Source organism: Vipera ursinii (assembly GCF_947247035.1).
Source record: "Vipera ursinii genome assembly, chromosome: 7".
NCBI classification, from domain to species: Eukaryota; Metazoa; Chordata; class Lepidosauria; order Squamata; family Viperidae; genus Vipera; species Vipera ursinii.
Window position 1 is genome coordinate 8,403,959 of NC_139521.1, and position 19,627 is coordinate 8,423,585.

Below are 19,627 nucleotides of genomic sequence, written 5' to 3' on the forward strand. Positions count from 1 at the left end.
AAAGTGCCCCCCCCAAGCCACAGCCGAGCAAGACACCTGCCTGCCCGCCTGGTGGCGCTCTTCCTCCTGTCCAAAGTTTTCATTGTTGTGAGCATTTCTGTTGAGGATTGGTAGCAGGGTGGAGTTGGAGGGTGTTTGGTTATTTCCCCCCCCCCCCCCGCTGTGTGGTTGCAGCAGGTTTTGGTCACTTCTCATGACCCTGGGACACTGTGACCGTCATAAATATGAATCATTTGCTAAGCATCTGAATGTAAATCACAAGACCCTGGAGATGCTGCAACATTCCAGCTGATCGGCACTTCTTCTGGGTTCAGCAGAAGCGCCGGGATCAGTGCCGAGCTCCAGCTGGAGCCTGGCACTGATCCTGGCACTTCCGCTGAGCCCTGACAGCCCTGCAGCTCCATCCGTCTCTCGCTCAGGCTTGTGCAGTGCTGCCACCGGTTCAGCTCATTCCCCTCCCTCGCTACCATTTTTCTAGGATGGTCATGTACCACCTGCCAGGTGCCAATGTACCTGTACCACTGGTTGAAAAGCCCTGGTCTATAGGGTCCATGATTACCAGAATTTTGTTAGCTGCAAGAGTCTGACTTCATTGTTATAATAGACAGCCACCCATGATGTGGAGGCTAAAGTGCTGGATTGGAAGTCAGGAGAGCTGGGTTTGAGTCCTCCCTTAAGGACAGAAGATGGAGGACCCTGAGCCAGACTGTCCTTCCCAGCCCAAACCAGCCATGAGCCACCTCATTGCCCCTGCATGAAGAGCTCTGCCATAAGAGCCGGGTGAACCCAATGCAAAAACTCTGCAACCATGAGAAAAAAGGCTGAGCAAGACAATCCACATCCTCTTGGGCTAGTTCCCACTTTGCTCTAAGCCATCATCTGGTAAAGCGTGGAAAAAAGGGGCTTCGAACACCCATTCTTGCCTGCCCAGGTCACCTCCAAATTCGGAGCTCTCCCACTCCCTATCAAAACCATGAATCCCATGGGTCAGATTTCCGTAGCTATGTGCTCGGCATCCAGAACACATCTAGAAATTCTGGGACAGGCGGAAAGGCAGAGGAGAAGACGGTGCAAAGTGGATGCACTCCATCACAATTGAATGGGGGCAGCATTGGATGACCTGAAGCAGAGGTCTTCAAACTTGGCCCTTTTATGACTTGTGGACTTCAACTCCCAGAATTCCTCAGTCGGCCATTTTGATGAAACTGCGGGCTTGCATCCAGACCAGGGGTCTTCAAACTTGGCCCTTTTATGACTTGTGGACCTCAATTCCTCAGTCAGCGACGGCTCATCCTGAGGAAGGTCACGCTGTGGTCATGAAGAGTTGAGGTCAACTAGATTCAGTCCATACCCTAACAATAGCACCTAAAACCTCGGGTCGGCTTCGCCCATTTATTTTGAGCAAAAGTTGGGATGGATTCTTAACAAATCTCATCTTTTGCTTGTCCCATCCATCGCTTGCCTTCTAGCAAATTTTGCAAAGCAAAAGAGGGAAAATGCTCAACCAAGCCACAGTTTCATGTCATTTATATATACTGCTCAAAAAAATAAAGGGAACACAAGATAAGACATCCTACTATTAAATACAGTACATTGTGTTGTTTAAGTGTTCCCTTTATTTTTTTGAGCAATATACATATATATATAATGTATATATACACACACACATATCACACATATACATATGCATACATCTAAGGGACGTGGTGGCTCAGTGGGTTAGGACACTGAGCTTGTCGATCAGAAGGTCGGCAGTTTGGCGGGTCGAATCCCGAGTGCCGTGTAACAGAGTGAGCGCCTGTTACTCATCCCAGCTTCTGCCAACCTAGCAGTTCGAAAGCACGTAAAAATGCCACATGATCACGGAGACATCCTCGGACAAGCGCTGGCTCTTTGGCTTTGAAACGGAGATGAGCACTGGCCCCTAGAGTCAGAAACGACTAGCACACATGTGCGGGGGAACCTTTACCTTTATTCATACATACATACATATATATATTGATTTAACCCTTTTTTATTGTCTGTCTGCTGGTTCAAAGGATTTCAGGCCAATCCATAGAAACAAACCCAGGTTAAAAAAAGTAAAATAAAAATGAATTTAATGCGTATAATTTAAAATGCGACATAAGAAGCAGACCCCACTTCTTTGGGAAGTTTTTCTTTTTTTTTTAAGGGAACATTTAAAAATTGGGAAAAGAAGCAGGTTTCTATCTCCCTTTTTTCCTTTTGTTGTTGTTTTACGATATGTTTATTTTAAACCTATAGTAGTTTGGAGCAAGACAAATATTCTCCCAAAACAGCTGAGCTGCCCTACACATGGCAGTAAACCAGAATCTGAAGTTTAAATAATTGCAGTAATAGTTTTATGTGTTCCTTCGTCACTGGCAGCATATACTGTATATGTGATCTTGGTGAGGTATATAGGGCATTTTAAAACTTTAAATCCAGGACGATGGACTGGATTAGAGATTTTTAATATCTATCTTTTAAGAGGAGGAAGCAACATTAAAACGTTTCTCCATTTTTGCCAAGAAAACAACAAGGATATTTTCATCTCCAAACTTGCTCACTGGTTTCAGAGAATGGTGAGGAGGAGCAGACAATCCAGTCTCTGCACATTAAACTTGTTCAACACTCATGGCACTCGTGCGAGAATGCCATAAACCAATGCTTGTCACTGACTCCGGTTGTGCTCATTAGGTTAACTAAGATGCTTTGAGGGAGACTCTGATCTATTTCATCTCTGTCAGAACTCGGGTGGCCTAGAAAATGGCCAGCGCCTCCGCGGTGGTTGTTCGGCCTCCCTAAGCCCTCTCCCCAGCCAGCAAAGCAAGGATGGCTATAAAAGCTGGCAGACAGCTGCGGATGATGGGTTTCGGTGCGTAGGAGAGAGGGAGGGGGCAGTTCTTAATTCAATATTTACTTATTGATTTACTATAGTCTCCCTTCCCTCTCCATTTTGAAGTGTGGCTTGTGTGACCTACCCGGAGAAACAAAAAAAAATACAAGTCTGATTGCAAACCCAGAGATCAGAAAGGAATTGTAGAGCAAGATTTGAAAATAAAATTCAGAAGGCTTCAAGTCCAGAGCGCAATAGCCTAAATCAGGGCTATTTTCAACCAGTGGTACAGGTACCACTTGTGGTACATTGGCACCTGGCAGGTAGTAGGCGACCATCCTAGAAAAGTGGTAGAAGGGGAGGGGAATGAGCTGAACCGGTGGCAACACCGCACAAGTCTGAGCGACAAACAGCTGGAGCTGCAGGGCTGTCAGGGCTCAGCGGAAGCGCCAGATCATGGAGTCTTGTTACTGTTAGCTGGTGCTCGTGGATATGTTGTGCTGGGCTTCTGCTTGGCTAATCCTATATAACGACTGCCATAATCATTACACTACAATTTGTAGTTGACTCTGTTTTTTTCTTCTTGAGTTCTTGAATATTTTGATTAACCCAAGACGTTTTTGAGGGGTTTTAATTGGTTGGTGTTCAGTGGGCATTCGTTACAGCCATGTGGTTACAATAGTCTCTTGGCTGTTTCCGAGATGTTTTTTCCTGTATTTTTCCCTGTGTTATCCTTTTATTTATTTTTATTTTATTTTAATTCCATTTATATCCCGCCCTTCTCCGAAGACTCAGGGCGGCTTACAAGCTTAGCAGTAGCCTTCATTCTATGTATATGCCTGCTTATTAGGGCTTTCACACACACCCCAAGCGGCATTATTACAAAGTCAGCTTAATTGCCCCCAACAATCTGGGTCCTCATTTTACCTACGTACCTCGGAAGGATGGAAGGCTGAGTCAACCTTGAGCCTGGTGGGATGCGAACCTGCACTAATTGCAGGCAGCTGGTGTTACTTAAGGAGGCATTAGCCCACTGCTCCACCAAGGCTCTTTTCATAGCTTATGTTGGCTGTGCTGTAGGGTGTTGAGTGATCAGGCACTTTTGATAAAAGTTGCGTGAGTGTGCATTTTCTTGGAGGAGGTTCTCTAGTTGTTTCCCTTTTCTGGTGTTCTGGATTGCTTCAGTGCATTCCTCATCTGAATAATGTTCCACTTGTAAGAAGTTTGGTTGCCACTTTGCAATGGAGCACTTGATTAGCGTGGGTTATTTTTTTGACAGCTATCAAAGTTTCTTCTTTTTTTTTTAACAATTCCAAGCAGAGCAGAGAGCTCCGCTTTGTATCCTTTCCAGGGAATCTACATGAAAGATTACATGCCTGTACGACAGGGGTGTCAAACTCAATTTCATTGAGGGCTGCATCAGCTTTGCAGTTGCCCTCAGGGGGCCGGGTGGGTATGGTCTGGGTGGGTGTGGCCCACTGGGTGGGTGTGGCTAGAGTGCGTATGACCTACTGGATGGGCGTGGCCAGCTCTACATCGTTCACATCAAGGGTGCCTATGGGGGCCTGGGCAGGAGTGGGACAGATCTGAGGGTCTGGCAGAAGGAGGGTCTCTGGGCCAGGGCCAAGGCAGTGGGGGCCGTTCCCTCACTGTTTCCAGGATGGCTTCGCGGGCCACATGAAACCACTTCGCAGGCCGGATCTGGCCCCCGGGCCTTGTGTTTGACATGTCTGCTGTACGACATCTGACATCTTCATTCTGGATTCCTCAATTAGCTATCTTCTCCATTACTTGAGTCTTGTCATTTGACTGCTATAATCATTACACTATAATTTGTAGTTGACTCTGTTTTTTTTCTTCTCCTCGAGTTATTGAATATTTTGATTAACCTAAGATGTTAATGGCTAGATTTATTTCATTTGTATCCACCGCTTGCTACAGAAATTGTACATTGCTTAAAACAATGATAATCAAAAGAATAACTCTCATAGTAAAAATTCTGTCTGTTTATTCAACAGATAAACTTAGCTTTCGATAAATTGCTTACAGTCAGTACAAGTAGCACAATTCTGTGTAAATAGCATTTATTTATTTATTTATTTATTTATTTATTTATTTATTTATTTATTTATTTATTTATTTATTTATTTATGGGACTTATATGCCGCCCTATCTCCCGAAGGACTCAGGGCAGCTAACAACAATAAAATACAATGATACAAAAGTTAAAAAAGAAATTAAATTAATAGCCCCAATAGAATAAGTTAAAATTAAAGTTAAAAATTAAAAAAACATTTTAAAATCCCTGTCAGTCCAGGTCAGCCTGATGGAAAAGAAGTGTTTTGAGGCCGCGGCGAAAGGACCGGAGATCCGGGGCCATCCGGAGCTCAAGGGGAAGTTGGTTTCATAGGGCTGGCGCTCCCACAGAGAAGGCCCTCCCCCTGGGGGTCGCCAGCCAACATTGTCTAGCCGACGGCACCCTTAGGAGGCCCTCTCTGTGTGAGCGTACTGAGCGATGGGAGATTGTTCCCGGCAGCAGATGGTCCTGCAAGTATCCCGGGCCTAAGCCATGTAGGGCTTTCAAGGTAAGTACCAGCACCTTAAATCTCACCCGGAGGACAACCGGTAACCAATGCAGCTCACGCAGGAGGGGTGTAATATGGGAGTATCGGGATGCTCCCATCACTACCCGTGCGGCCGCATTCTGCACCAGCTGAAGCCTCCGGGTGGTCTTCAAGGGCAGCCCCATGTAGAGAACATTGCAGTAATCTATACGGAGGTAACGAGTGCATGAGTGACCGTACGTAGGGCATCTCGGTCCAGATAGGGGCGCAACTGGTGTACGAGGCGAACCTGGGCAAATGCTCCCCTGGCCACTACTCCAATATGATCTTCAAAACTGAGTCGTGAATCCAGGAGGACGCCTAAATTGCGTGCCCTATCAATGGGAGGTAACACCTCTCCTCCCATAACCAAAGATGGAACCTCTTGGACTCAACGAGATGTCGGTACGTAAAGCCACTCAGTCTTGGCCGGGTTGAGCCGGAGCCTGTTCTTCCCCATCCAAATCCGTACCGCTTCCAGGCAACGGGACATCACGTCGAGGGCATCACTGGGTTGGTTCGGGGTGGAGATGAAAAGCTGGGTATCATCAGCATATTGATGATACCTCACCCCGAAACCACGGATCTCACCCAGCAGCTTCATATAGATGTTGAACAGGAGGGGCGAGAGTACCGACCCCTGAGGCACCCCATAACTAAGGGGCCTAGGGGCTAACCTCTGCCCCCCTGCCAACACCGTCTGTGAACGGCCCAAGAGGTAGGAGGAGAACCACCGTAAAACGGTGCCTCCCACTCCCAACCCCTCAAGACGTCGCAGCAAGATACCATGGTCGATGGTATCAAAAGCTGCTGAGAGATCTAATAGGATCAGGACAGAGGAATAACCCCTATCTCGGGCCCGCCAGAGATCATCCACCAGCGTGACCAATGCCGTCTCTGTGCTGTACCCGGGCCTGAAACCCGATTGGTACAGATCCAGATACTCAGTTTTCTCCAGGACCAAAGGGTGCTGCCGTGCCACCACACTCTCAACAACCTTCGCAAGAAAGCGAAGGTTGGAGACAGGATGAAAGTTACTAGCAGTGCAGAATTTCCTTGAAGAAATATTTCCACATCCAAACTATTTTGAGTTTTCTGGATAGTTATGATAACAAAGTTGCTTTCTGACTCATGAATCTAATTTAATATGATCAGATAGTTTAATAATGTCCATCAATTGTAAACTGACAAAAGCTTCTGAGTAGCTGGGGGGAAAATGTTTCTTTCTAGATGGGTTACAGAGTCAAAATTTAGAATATAGCCTGCTAATCCTTCATTAATTCCATGAGATTCCCAATTTCCAAGTTGATCCATGAGATTATGATTTTAGACCCACAGTACATGATGGCATTGTGTCATATGTGTCATACTGCCCAGAAAAAAACTGGTTGTTATCAATAGTTTCCCATATCTAATGGAATATCTAACATAATTCTGCCCGTCATTGATTAATTTATCCTCAGGTATGAATATCTGAAATGTTTTTTTAATCCCTTAATGACCAGTAGTTCTTTGCAATTCTTCTAAGTCTGAAAAATCACCCTCTAGGGATGGTTTCACAATGGTTTCGACTTGTCTTAACCTTATCTTCAATTTCTGCTGTGCAGCACTATATTCAGCTAAAAGTTTAGCAAATCTTGTTTGTAAATTATCTAGCATTCCTTCTATTTGGCTAACTTTTTGCTCAAGGTTTTCAGTGTCTCTCTTCATGTGTGCTTGCTCTAAATCCAGTAGCCCATCTTTCATAAGGATTTGCTTTCCCTTCTCTTCCAACAAAGTCTTTGCCTCTGGATATTCTGTTAAAGCTTCCATCAGATCATCTTTATGCAGACAAAACAAATCTGAATAACCAAGACTTTTAATATTAGCTGTTCTCCTATTTCCAGCTTTGCTACCTTTAATGTTGAGGATGCTAATCTCTCCAAAATAGCTGCCATCACTGAGAACGACAAACTGAGTTATTCCATCATCAGCTACTACCGCAAGTTTTCCTTCTTTGATAATGTACATTTCTCGTCCAATATCACCCTTCCGGCAGATATAATCTCCAGGGCTATATACCTGAGGTTGTAGTTTCAGGACCAGCTCAACTAATAGACCAGCTTCACAGTCTGAAAAAATCTGGACTTTTTTCAAGGTCTCCAAATGAACATTAATAGCAATTTCTGCTCGTAATTTATCTGGAAGATATTTTAAGACTTCTCTTTCGTTTACGGCCTTTTTATTTGTCCACAAATAATCAAACCACTTGATAACCCGTTTCTCTAAATCTTTGCTTACATTACGAAACTGCATATACTGTTTGATAGCATCAATTCTTGCTTGAAACTCCTCTCGGGCAGCATTCATATTAGAGATCATAGAACCGATATTACCAACAATAGTAGCAAAGATTAATACACCGACCAAGAAATCAACCACAACAAACCAATACTCTACATCTTTCACAGGAGGAGGTGTTTCACCAATGGTCGTCAACGTCAGTGTCGACCAGTAGAGGCTGTACACATATTTTCTAGCAAGCCTGCCAAATTCAGGATGAGAAATATTGGGATAGACCCACGTATCTGTTCCAAAGCCAATCGCTTTTGAGAGGGAGAAATACATACAAGCGTTCCAGTGGATAATAATTATAATGTACATGACAAGATTAGAGATCCTGAAGATATTGGGATAACTTGTTCTTGTTTCTGTTTGCTGGAAGAATTGAAACATACGTGATATTCTAAGTAATCTGTTTATTCTTATTTCTGGGTAATTCAGTCCAAAGTTGAAGTAAAGTAGATCTGTTGGCACGATGGACAGTAGGTCTAATTTGAATTGTGATGTTTCCTTGTATCTTTGCCAGAGCTTAGATTTTTCTTTCACCAACAAGCCTTGCTCCAAGTAACCTGAAGCAAAACGTAAACAATTCTTTACGGTACAAATCTGTTTTTAACCGAAGACAAAAGGTAAACAGAAGTGATTACTAAACTTTTATCTAAACCTAGAGGTTTCTCTATCATCTTGGCACGTAGTCAGAATTTTGAACCTTTCCAGTTCACATTTAAAACCAAAATGTGAAGAACCAAACCAGCATTTAGAAACTGATTGTCTTTTTTCTCCAATACTTCGTTAGTACAGTGAACTTCCACAAAACTTTTATCCCGCTTAAAATTCTGATTTAACTTCTTAACATGATTACTCACTATATGAAAGCATGCAGAAACGCTGCTAAGTACTTTTATATTTTTTATGCAGTTTTCCCATCATGTAAAAACCAAGAAACTGAAACACCTCTTTCAAATTACCGGTAGGATTTGGCCTTGTGTTTGTGATAATCAGGAATACTTAACGTTCTGGTACAGGCAATTGTATTGCGAATATAATTCCTTGTTAAGACACTTTGGTCTGTTTAAGCGAATTTAGTCACATTTAACAGCCCTTTCCAGACAGTGAACTCATAAAGCACCTGGTTCATCTGAAATACCTTTATTTTGCATATAGAAGGTGGTTACAGCAGAGAAGGTGTGGTCAGGTGAATCTGGACGGAGCTTTAAGGTCGAAAGACAGTAACAGGATTACTGACAGACCAACGTGTCTTAACAAGGAATTATATTTGCAATACAATTGCCTGTACCAGAACAGTTGAAAGACAGTAACAGGATTACTGTCCGCATGGCTTGTGTTCAGATGTTACAATGGAGGATGGAACACAAGGGAGCAAGGAGAAGGAGGAAGTCCAACCCAGAAGGGGTGGATCCTAGTACAGCATCATGAGCAGGATAGGAAATACATCACAAAGGGGGAAGGTACTGGCAGACCCAATTAGCATATTATAATTTCCCAAGAACAGCCACGTGGTGGCAGCACACTTAAGTCAGGAGTCCTCAACCTTGACAATTTTAAGATTTGTGGACTTTAACTCCCAGAATTCTGGGAGTTGAAGTCCACAAAGTTGCCAAGGTTGAAGACCCCTGCTTAAAGTGCTATGTGTGAGGGAATTTTGAAGACCACCTATTTCTTAATTTAACTGTCCAGCATTATGAATAGTTATGATAATCGTGCCCAGAAATAGGGATCTGAAATGTATTATATTTATTTATATCCTACCTTAATATTTTTTTAATACTCAAGATGGTGAACACTCCTATTTTCCCCACAGCGGTAACAGTGTGAGGTGGGTTGGGCAGAGAGAGAGAGACTGATCCAAAGTCACCCAGCTGGCTTTCATGCTAGAACTCACAGTCTCCTGGTTTCCAGCCTGGTGCCTTAACCACTGGATGAAATTGGGTGATCTTTGTTTTGGTGGGGAAGGGGATTCTGGACCTAGCTCACTTTAAAAATTAAAAAAAATCCCTCATAAAATACATCTCAAGCTGTCCCATGTTAAAAAATAAATGCCTTCAAAAAGAAGTCACAAAAATGCAAAAGGTATATTGAATGTGTTTGTATAAAATATCTAGGCGTAAGTGCCACTGAAAGCTGATGCATGGGTCCATTCAGAGATACCTGCAGAGAAGAGGACAAAAAACTCAAGATGGCAGCCACAAAGATGCAATTGTATCTGGAAAAGAAGGGTGTGGCTTTGATTGCACAATTGTGATCTCCAGCTTGACTTTTTGAACCACCTGTGAATCCTCTGTTTCCATTTCTGTATCATGGAGGTGTTGTTTAGCCAGTTAAGTATGTAAACAACAGCTATATATACAAGGAACAGTTGCTGGAATTGGGTATGTCTAGTCTAATGAAGAGAAGAATGAGGGCTGACATGATAGCAGTCATCCAATATCTCAGGGGCTGCCACAAAGAAGAGGGAGTCAAGCTATTCTCCAAAGTGCCTGAAGGCAGGACAAGAAGCAACGGATGGAAACTAATCAAGGAGAGAAGCAACCTAGAACTAAGGAGGAATTTCCTGACAGTGAGAACAATTAACCAGTGGAGCAGCCTGCCTCCAGAAGCTGTGAATGCTCCAACACTGGAAGTTTTTAAGAAGAGACTGGACAGCCATTTGTCTGAAATGGTATAGGGCAGGGGTAGGTAACCTTGGCTCTTTTATGACTCGTGGACTTCAACTCCCAGAATTCCTGAACCAGCATAGGCAGGGTTGCCTACCCCTGGTATAGGGTTTTCTGCCTGAGCAGGGGGTTGGACTAGATGACCTCTAAGGTCCCTTCCAACTTTATTATTATTATTATTAGTAGTAGTAGTAGCAGCATGTGATCACCATTTGTTATTTTTCCTAGCAGGCTTTTGACAAGCAAACTCAATGAGAAAAGCTAGATTTGCTTAATGACTGCATGATTCACTTAACAACTGCCACGATTTGCTTAACTATGACAAGTAAAGGTCATAAAATGAGGAGCAACTCATTTAACAACTGCCTCACTGAGCAACAAAAATGGTGGGCTCAGTTGTGGTCATTGTGGTCAGGGGCAATAAGAATGTAGCCTTACCTGTCCTTGTCCGTACAAACATGTCAGCAATATAAATAAAATCTGAAGAATAGTCCAAAATGAACCACATTTCTAAATTGTTATGATTAAGGTCATCAAAACAGGCCCTGAGTAAGAACAAATGACAGCAGCAATTTAAAATTAAGCATCAAATATCATCATCATCAACAACAACAACAACAACAGCTATTCATTTCAATGGGAGGGACTGCCTGGCACTTTAGGAAGATGAGTCTCATTCTGGAGATGAGTCGCAACTGCAAATTTAATGGAGCACAACATTTGATTTGTGTAAAGTAGTTGTTCTGCTTTGTCTGTTAAAAAAATATTTGTGTGTCCCTGTCAATTTCTCCTGTTTTGCAGAAAAACGGATAGCATGCCATGGATAAAGTTCAGATCTGTTGCAGCAGAATAGGAAGAACAGTGTTTTCATTTTTGTTTTTATTTTTTTTTATTCCATTTATATCCCGCCCTTCTCCGAAGACTCAGGGCGGCTTACAAGCTTAGCAGTAGCCTTCATTCTATGTATATGCCTGCTTATTAGGGCTTTCACACACACCCCAAGCGGCATTATTACAAAGTCAGCTTAATTGCCCCCAACAATCTGGGTCCTCATTTTACCTACCTCGCAAGGATGGAAGGCTGAGTCAACCTTGAGCCTGGTGGGATGTGAACCTGCACTAATTGCAGGCAGCTGGTGTTACTTAAGGAGGCATTAGCCCACTGCTCCACCAAGGCTCTGTAGGTTGGCACCTTTTCCAGTTAACCAATTTTAGTAAAAGCTTTCATCAGCTGCAGTTCACTTCATCAGATGGGTAGAATGGCTAGCTGATGTAGGGTTTAAATTGGGATGAGGTGTGTGTGTGTGTGTGTGTGTGTGTGTGTGTAAAAAGAAGTGGAGATTAGGTAGATTATGCAAACACAGGTTGCATGCGACAGAGATTACAAGTATGTTAGCTATTAAGGCAGTGGTGGCGAACCTATGGTGCGCATGCCAGAAGGGGCACTCAGAGCCCTCTCTGTGGGCATGCGTGCCTCGCACTTTGGCTACGTTTTCGCAGGAAAAAGCCATTTCTCAAGCTAGGAAGGGGCTTGAGAAATGTGTTGCTCTCCAGTGCTTTTTTTGTAAAAGAAAAATGTGCCAGAACTCACACATGTCATACAAACCACCTTGCCTACCCTACAAGGTTCCATCCAAAAAAGGTGCCGGAACTCCGTTCTGAGCGTTCTATGAGAAAAAAAGCCCTGTTGCTCTCAAAGGTACAAAGTATGAGCCAAGGTTAGACAAATTATCAGCATGCATACAACAGCAAAAATCATATTAATTGTTCAAAAGCATGCCAAATGCAAACTTTTACCTTTCAATAAAAGTTGTTTGTATCATTGAAAGCTTTGTTATCGTGTTTTTCTTTTAAGACAAAGGATGTTAATGTATGAGTTGTTTTGGGTTTCAGTTTGGGCACTCGGTCTCTAGAAGGTTTGCCGTCACTGTATTAAGGGCTATAATGAGCAAAAATGAGCTTAAATGGACTCCAGAAGATGGTAGAGGACAGGAAGGCCTGGAGGAACATTGTCCATGGGGTCGCGATGGGTCGGACATGACTTTGCAACTAACAACAATGAGCAAAAAAGATATTGTGTTTAATGAGACCGTCGGAGATTGTTTGAAACCTTTTGATGTACTTGAGTTGCTTTGGATAAGCAGGATGTTAACAGCACCATCAAGTGACAAATTATTGAATTCACATACTGCAAAAGGATTAGCAGGCACTACCTAGGATTTATGAAAATCAGGACTTGATATTGGGGCTTAAAGATTTCAGTTACTATATTCACAAACTCACATCATCAGCTTCAGTTGGTAAATACAAACCTTGGATAAATCTCTAAATCTCCAAGCATGGGAAGAAGCTGCTAGTCCCTTTTAAATTAGCCTTCCTTGAAACTAGGGATGTTACATCATTATGGAAATCAGCTGTCTCCTAAGGTTAAATCAACCGCACATTCAAATATATTCAGATATTCAGCTTCTAATTTAAAAGTTTGAATGTTCAGCAAGCGACAATTTACAGAAGATTTTTGGAATCTTTGAAGAGTTTACATACATTTTGTCACCAGCCACCAGAATGGCTGCAGATTATTCGTATGTGAATATCCTTACTCCCATATTGCAGACCGGCGTATGGTATACATTTTACCCTCTGTTATTTTGCCAAGACCTCCATTGTTAACAGATGTTTCTTAACTCACAACACTGGAATTTTCTCAACGAATTTAACTGGACTGACTTTGTGGTAGGATCATATTTTCTGCTTATTTTTTTTATTTACTAAATGGGCAAGCCACACGATTCCCAATAACCGGATAGCTTTACAGGTGAAACAGTTTCAAAGAATGCAACGAGAATTAAAAAAAATAAAGATTAAAAAATAATTTCTTTCTTTCTGTTTCTCTGGAGAGCAATTACGGGAGTTGAAGTTCAACACGGTTGGATGAAATGCCAAGTTGGGAAAGCTGGGCTTAAGTCTACAGCTATATTTCTAAGGCGGCCAGTTTTCTATAATGCTACAATACCTAGCAATGATCATTGTCCAGTTGTACATGACAGGCAAGGTGATGCAGAACAGCCAGTTGTAATAAAGGTTTCCAGAGGGATCAATGACAAATATTTCTTTCTTTCCCCTGTGAAGAGTAAGCAGAAGAAAAAAAATTATCCATTCCTACATTAACCATTCACACAAAATGGTGGCCCAAGTTGACACAGAAATGATTTCACTGAATTAACTCTTTTCTTAGAAATCTCTACAATTTAACTTTGGGTCACGATGTTGCAAAATAAAAGTAGACAGTTGTTCTGTTTGGGTGCCAAAGGTAAAGGTAAAGGTTCCCCCGCACATGCGTGCTAGTCGTTTCCAACTCTAGGGGCCAGTGCTCATCTCTGTTTCAAAGCCGAAGAGCTAGCACTTGTCTGAGGACGTCTCCGTGGTCATGTGGCCGGCATGACTAGACGCCAAAGGCGCACGGAACGCTGTTACCTTCCCACCGTAGTGGTCCCTATTTTTCTACTTGCATTTTTACGTGCTGTCGAACTGCTAGGTTGGCAGAAGCTGGGACAAGTAACAGGCGCTCATTCTGTTATGTGGCACTTGGGATTCGACCCGCCAAACTGCCGACCTTCCGATCGACAAGCTCAGTGTCCTAACCCACTGGGCCACCACATCCCTTTGAATGCCAAGACACAGGTAATTATCTAGAATATAACATTGGTACAGAACACAATTCAGGGTAAGGAACAGATTTTCCTCTCCCTCCCGCACAGACTAGCATCAGAACACAAGGATCTTGTCTATAAACTGACTTGGGCCGTAATGCATTTTAACGGGAGAGCGTTCTGGGTAGAAATTTAAAAACACTTACTCCTCTTTATTATTTTTCTCCTCGGGTTTAATTTTATTTTTCTTCTCATCCTTATCTTCCTTGTCCACTGTGTTATTTTTCTTTGCATCACCAGTTGTACTGAAAGGGGAAAAAAATATAAGTGTTAAATAGAGCACCCTCACCATGAAGTTACTTTTATTCCGTCTTATTTTTAGTTCACTTCATCAGTTTGCTATAAAAATGTTCCACAGTCCTTGCATATTAGGGTTCATGCTCACTACTCACGATTGGGAATCTTTTTAATTTTGAATGTGTTTCAAATTGGTCTATGGCCCTGATAAACTAAAGTCACTACAGTCCCATAAAGTACGAGTATTCTGAATATTTATTTCATTCTTTAAAGTACTCTACTACGTGAGTCTGTGTGTGTGTGTATAATGGTTTTGATATTGTATTATTAAGATGATTTAATATGGTGGGAAATAGATAACACTTAGGAAATAGAACAAGATTACATACAAATCAAATGGCAAATCTAGACAGCACACTAAAAAGCAGAGACATCACCCTGCCAACAGAAGTACGTATAGTCAAGGCCATGGTCTTCCCAGTTGCAATGTAGGGCTGTGAAAGTTGGACCATAAGAAAGGCTGAGCGCCAAAGAATGGAGGCCTTTGAACTATGGTGCTGGAGAAGAGTCCTGCAAGTCCCTTGGACTGCAAGGTGATCAAACCGGTCAGTCCTAGAGGAGATCAACCCTGACTGCTCTTTAGAAGGCCAGATCCTGAAGTTGAAACTCAAATACTTTGGCCACCTAATGAGAAGGAAGGACTCATTGGAGAAGAGCCTCATGCTGGGAAAGGTGGAGGGCAAGAGAAGAAGGGGACGACAGAGAATGAGGTGGCTGGATGGAGTCACTGAAGCAGTAGGCGTGAAAATTATAAATATCAAAGGTTAAATTGGAATATTGATGAGAAACTAAAAATTGGGTAAAAATTAATAACAGGATATGGATTGTTTATGAAAATTGAATGTAATTAAGATACGTACAAGCTAAAAATTATTGATAAATGTAATAATGATGTTTTTATTGAGTTGATATAATAAGAACTGTACTAGCTTGAATATGAGACAGTAAATGTTAAGGGAAAAAGAGAAGAAATAACTGATGTTGTAACCTGAGATTTGCACTAAAGATTTTGCTATTGAACTATTGATTAACCCAGTCACCATGTTGCTTTTTTAAAATACTTAAATGTAAAATTGGAAAATCAATAAAATATTATTTTTTAAAAAGTACTCTTACCTTATGCCATCTTTTTTACCTTCTGAATACTTAAGAAATTAATCTATAATCTATTAACACACATAATTATTGTTGCTACAAAGCGTACTGTAATAAATAGTCTGATTAAACCTGTTAGCTGTGGAATTCTGAGGGTTGAAGTCCACTTGCTAAGATTGAGAGACATCACTCTGTGCAATCTGTAATTGTTCCTTATTCCCCAGTCATATAAAAAACTGTAAATTTGTTGAAGTGAATTTTGTTCCTTCAGTTTTCTATCTAAAGGAACATGCAGTAGGCTCAGAAAAGAAAGAATGCAGACAATGCTTGTCCTCACTTTCCACCTACCTCCAACCCTTTTACAAATTCAGCTGATTGAACCGAGATATCATTTGTGGCAGATGGAAGCTAAAGCACCAACCAACCAAATAATGGCTACGATACGTACAAAATTAAGGAGTGATAGGCACTACACCATAATTGTAACCGTACTGTGTGAATCATAATTCTACATAAATAAGGAGAAGGAAATTGCACCTTTTCATTCATTGCCCAGTGTTGTGATTCAGTGTCAGCCTGTGCTCCCAGCAGCTGAGTCCGATGAATCTGAGGAGGAGGAGGAGGAAGAGGGGTTTGGAGAGCCTTTGGTGTCAGAGGGAGGCTCTGATGCACTGCAGGACTCTCAGCCTGGCCCCCCCAGTCATGTTCCTCATAAGGCTCTGAGTACGAGATGTCGGACTCAGAGGAGTCACAGCTGAATCTGTTCAGAGACACTAGAAGCAGAAGGCAATCCAGCAGAGCAGAGCAGAGAAAATCAATGAGGCAACTCAGTGAGAGGAAGAGAAGGCAGTGAGAAGCCACGCCTTGGGACTGATAATAAAAGGGGAAGGTGTGGACGGGGCTGGTTGCTGAAGGCAACCATTTGGAGACATTCTAAGGGAATCCTGGTCTGTTCTTGCTACTTCTGTTTAACTCTTGTTTGTTGACTCTTGTTTGATATTTTGATTTATTTATTGAAGGTAATATTCTGTTGCTTTTTTGTTTGAACTGTAAATAAATTCAGGTTGGGTTTTTCCAGCCTATTGACTGTAAAAAGGAAAAAGGGGTTGTCCCTGACACAGAAACAGGGCCGGTGGTAGGCTGGAACAGAACAAGTGTTAATTAGATCAGCAATAAAAACAAAGCAACCAAGGAATTAACACGGTCAAATTAGGGCTACGGTTCTACTTCTATTCTACTGACCCATTATGTGAAAACTTAGATTTATGGGAAAAGCTCTAATACTGAGAAAGGAGGAAGTAGAAGAGGACAACCAACAACAAAGTGGTTTACTGACTCAGTTACAGGAATGACAGGGATGTCATTGAAAGAGCTGAAGGACCAGGTTAAGAACAGATTGTCAGAAGAAAAACTATCTTAAGAGCCGCAGTGGCGCAGTGGTTAGAATGCAGCACTGCAGTCTAATTCTGCCAACTGCCAGCAGTTCGATTCTCACTGCCAGCAGTTGACTCAGCCTTTCATCCTTCCGAGGTCGGTAAAATGAGAACCCAGACTGTTGGGGGCAATAATGCTGACACTGTAAACTGCTTACAGAGGGCTGTAAAGCACTGCGAAGCGGTATATAAAGTCACGGGTGTCAAACTCAATTTCATTGTGGGCCGCATCAGCATTGCAGTTGCCCTCAGGGGGCCGGGTGGGTATGGCCAGTGTGGGCGTGGCCTACTGGATGGGCGTGGCTAGAGTGCATATGGGCCACAGGGTGGGCGTGGCCAGCTATACATCGTTCGAATCAAGGGTGCCTATGGGGGCCTGGGCAGGAGTGGGACAGATCTGAGGGTCTCTGGCAGAAGGAGGGTCTCTGGGCCAAGGCAGTGGGGGCCGTTTCCTCACTGTTTCCAGGATGGCTTCGCGGGCCACATGAAACCACTTCGCCAGCCAGATCCAGCCCCCGGGCCTTGTGTTTAACATGTCTGGTCTAAGTGCTCTTGCTGTTGCTATCTCTGTGGTCGCTAAGAGTCACCGATGACTAAAACCACTCAGTCAGGGAACTGTGACCTTAACCCAAGTTTATGGATTACATTGCATTACAACATACATGCTCAAGAGTTGCCTTGAACCGTGGGATGGATGGCATTTAAATGTAATAAATAAGTTTAGATCCTCAGCAAAAAGAAAGAAAGAAAGAAATCAAAATTCAGGCACTCACACATCTTGCCTGCTTTCTCCATCCTCCACATTTTCGATACTTTCCTTTTCACCATGGCTGGCTAAATTCTGAGAATCTGAGTCTGAGTGTTGAGTTTCACTCCCCCCCATCCTTGCAGGTGTAGTGATAATTTGTCACCTAAAAGAGAGAGAGAGAAAGAAAGAGGTTCAAAGTGGACCAACAAGGCTTTGTTTATAATGATATATGGGGGGGGGGAATCCATCCTATTTGCCTCCAAAACTTGTGGGGGCTCCATCACTGGAGGTTTGAAAGAAGAGACTGGTCAGTCACTTGTCTGAAACGGTATAGGGCAGGGCTTTTCAACCTTTTCACCCATTGTACCACTTTTAGGATATGGCAACATCCAAGTACCACCAGTCGCCTAGCAAGGTGTCAAAAACTTGATGACAAAAAAAAGGAAAAAAGTGATGTACAGGTAGTCCTCGACTTACAACAGTTCGCTTAGTGACTGTTCGAAGTTACAATGGCAATGAAAAAAGTGCCCCCCAATAAGCCACAGCCGGGCAAGACACCTGCCTGCCCGCCTGGCGGAGCTCTTCCTCCTATCCGAGGTTTTCATTGTTGTGAGCATTTCTGTTGAGGATTGGCAGCGGGGTGGGGTGGGGGGTGTTTGGTTTTTATTCCCCCCCCCTCGTCTGCTGGGTGGTTGCAGCAGGTTTGGGTCACCAGCTGCCTGCAATTAGTGCAGGTTCGCATCCCACCAGGCTCAAGGTTGACTCAGCCTTCCATCCTTCCAAGGTAGGTAAAATGAGGACCCAGACTGTTGGGGGCAATAAGCTGACTTTGTAATAATGCCGCTTGGGGAGGCTCAAAAGCCCTAATAAGCAAGCATATACATAGAATGAAGGCTATTGCTAAGCACATTGGTTTGTGCTTAAATTGTAAGCCGCCCTGAGTCTTCGGAGAAGGGTGGGATATAAATGGGATTAAAATTAAAAAAAAACTTCTCATGACCCTGGGACACTGTGACCGTCATAAATATGAATCAGTTGCCAAGCATCTGAATGTAAATCACAAGACCCTGGAGATGCTGCAACATTCCAGCTGATCGGCACTTCTTCTGGGCTCAGCAGAAGCGCCGGGATCAGCGCTGAGCTCCAGCTGGAGCCTGGCGCTGATCCTGGAGCTTCCACTGAGCCCTGACAGCCGTGCAGCTCCAGCCGTCTCTCGCTTATGCTTGTGCGGTGCTGCCCCCGGTTCAGCTCACTCCCCTCCTCCGCTACCACTTTTCTGGGATGGTCACGTACCACCTGCCAGGTGACAATGTACCACAGGTGGTACCCGTACCGCTGGTTAAAAAGCCCTGGTCTCCTGCTTGAGCAGGTGGGCTGGACTAGAGGGCCTCCAGGGTCCCTTCCAACTGTGTTATTCTGTCTGTCTTCTTCTGAAGCCAGTTGGAGACAAGTGAGGACACTCCTTCTGAAGTGCTTGCCACTATGAACTCACATTTTCTTAATCATCCTATCACCCCTGAAAAGGTAAAGATTGCCCTCTTCGAAGAAATCCAATAAGGCTGCTTTGCCAGTGGTCTGCTAATTACCTCTTGTCAATAAAGGGTAACGAGTGGATAGGCAAATCCCCACTCTTACATTCCCTAAGACTCAACCAGCAGCTAGCCAGGAACTAGATTAGGATCCATATTCCATCATCTCAAATACAGAATTTATCACACGGACAGGCAGATTATTCAACCCTCTCTTTTTTTGCAAAAAATAAAATAAAATACCGTATTTTTTTAAGCTCTTCATTTTAAAAAAAAATCAAGGCAGAGGTGGCTGGCACCCCCCCCCTACAGGTCTGCCTTAAATTTACAAGCAGGAAAAAGGATTTTTTCCCCCCTACAGAATGAGCAACCTGCTC

General features: G+C 43.1%; 1 protein-coding gene and 1 long non-coding RNA gene across 2 annotated transcripts in view; both read right to left on the minus strand.

Annotated features, from left to right (window-relative positions):
* LOC310643496 overlaps window positions 1-5,505 on the minus strand; it is a 49,894-nt gene extending 44,389 nt beyond the window's left edge. The window contains exon 1 of the long non-coding RNA XR_014493094.1: window positions 5,451-5,505. This is a non-coding gene — a long non-coding RNA (uncharacterized lncRNA). The remainder of the gene's footprint in view (window positions 1-5,450) is intronic.
* A 1,431-nt stretch (window positions 5,506-6,936) lies between these two features.
* On the minus strand, window positions 6,937-17,856 carry CNGA1 (cyclic nucleotide gated channel subunit alpha 1; the record flags this gene model as incomplete). Its single annotated transcript, XM_083368018.1, has 4 exons — window positions 6,937-8,333; window positions 10,878-10,984; window positions 13,452-13,559; window positions 17,747-17,856. The coding sequence occupies 4 exons, from the start codon at window positions 17,854-17,856 to the stop codon at window positions 6,937-6,939; spliced, it is 1,722 nt and encodes a 573-aa protein (XP_083224144.1).
* Window positions 17,857-19,627: the final 1,771 nt, after the last annotated feature.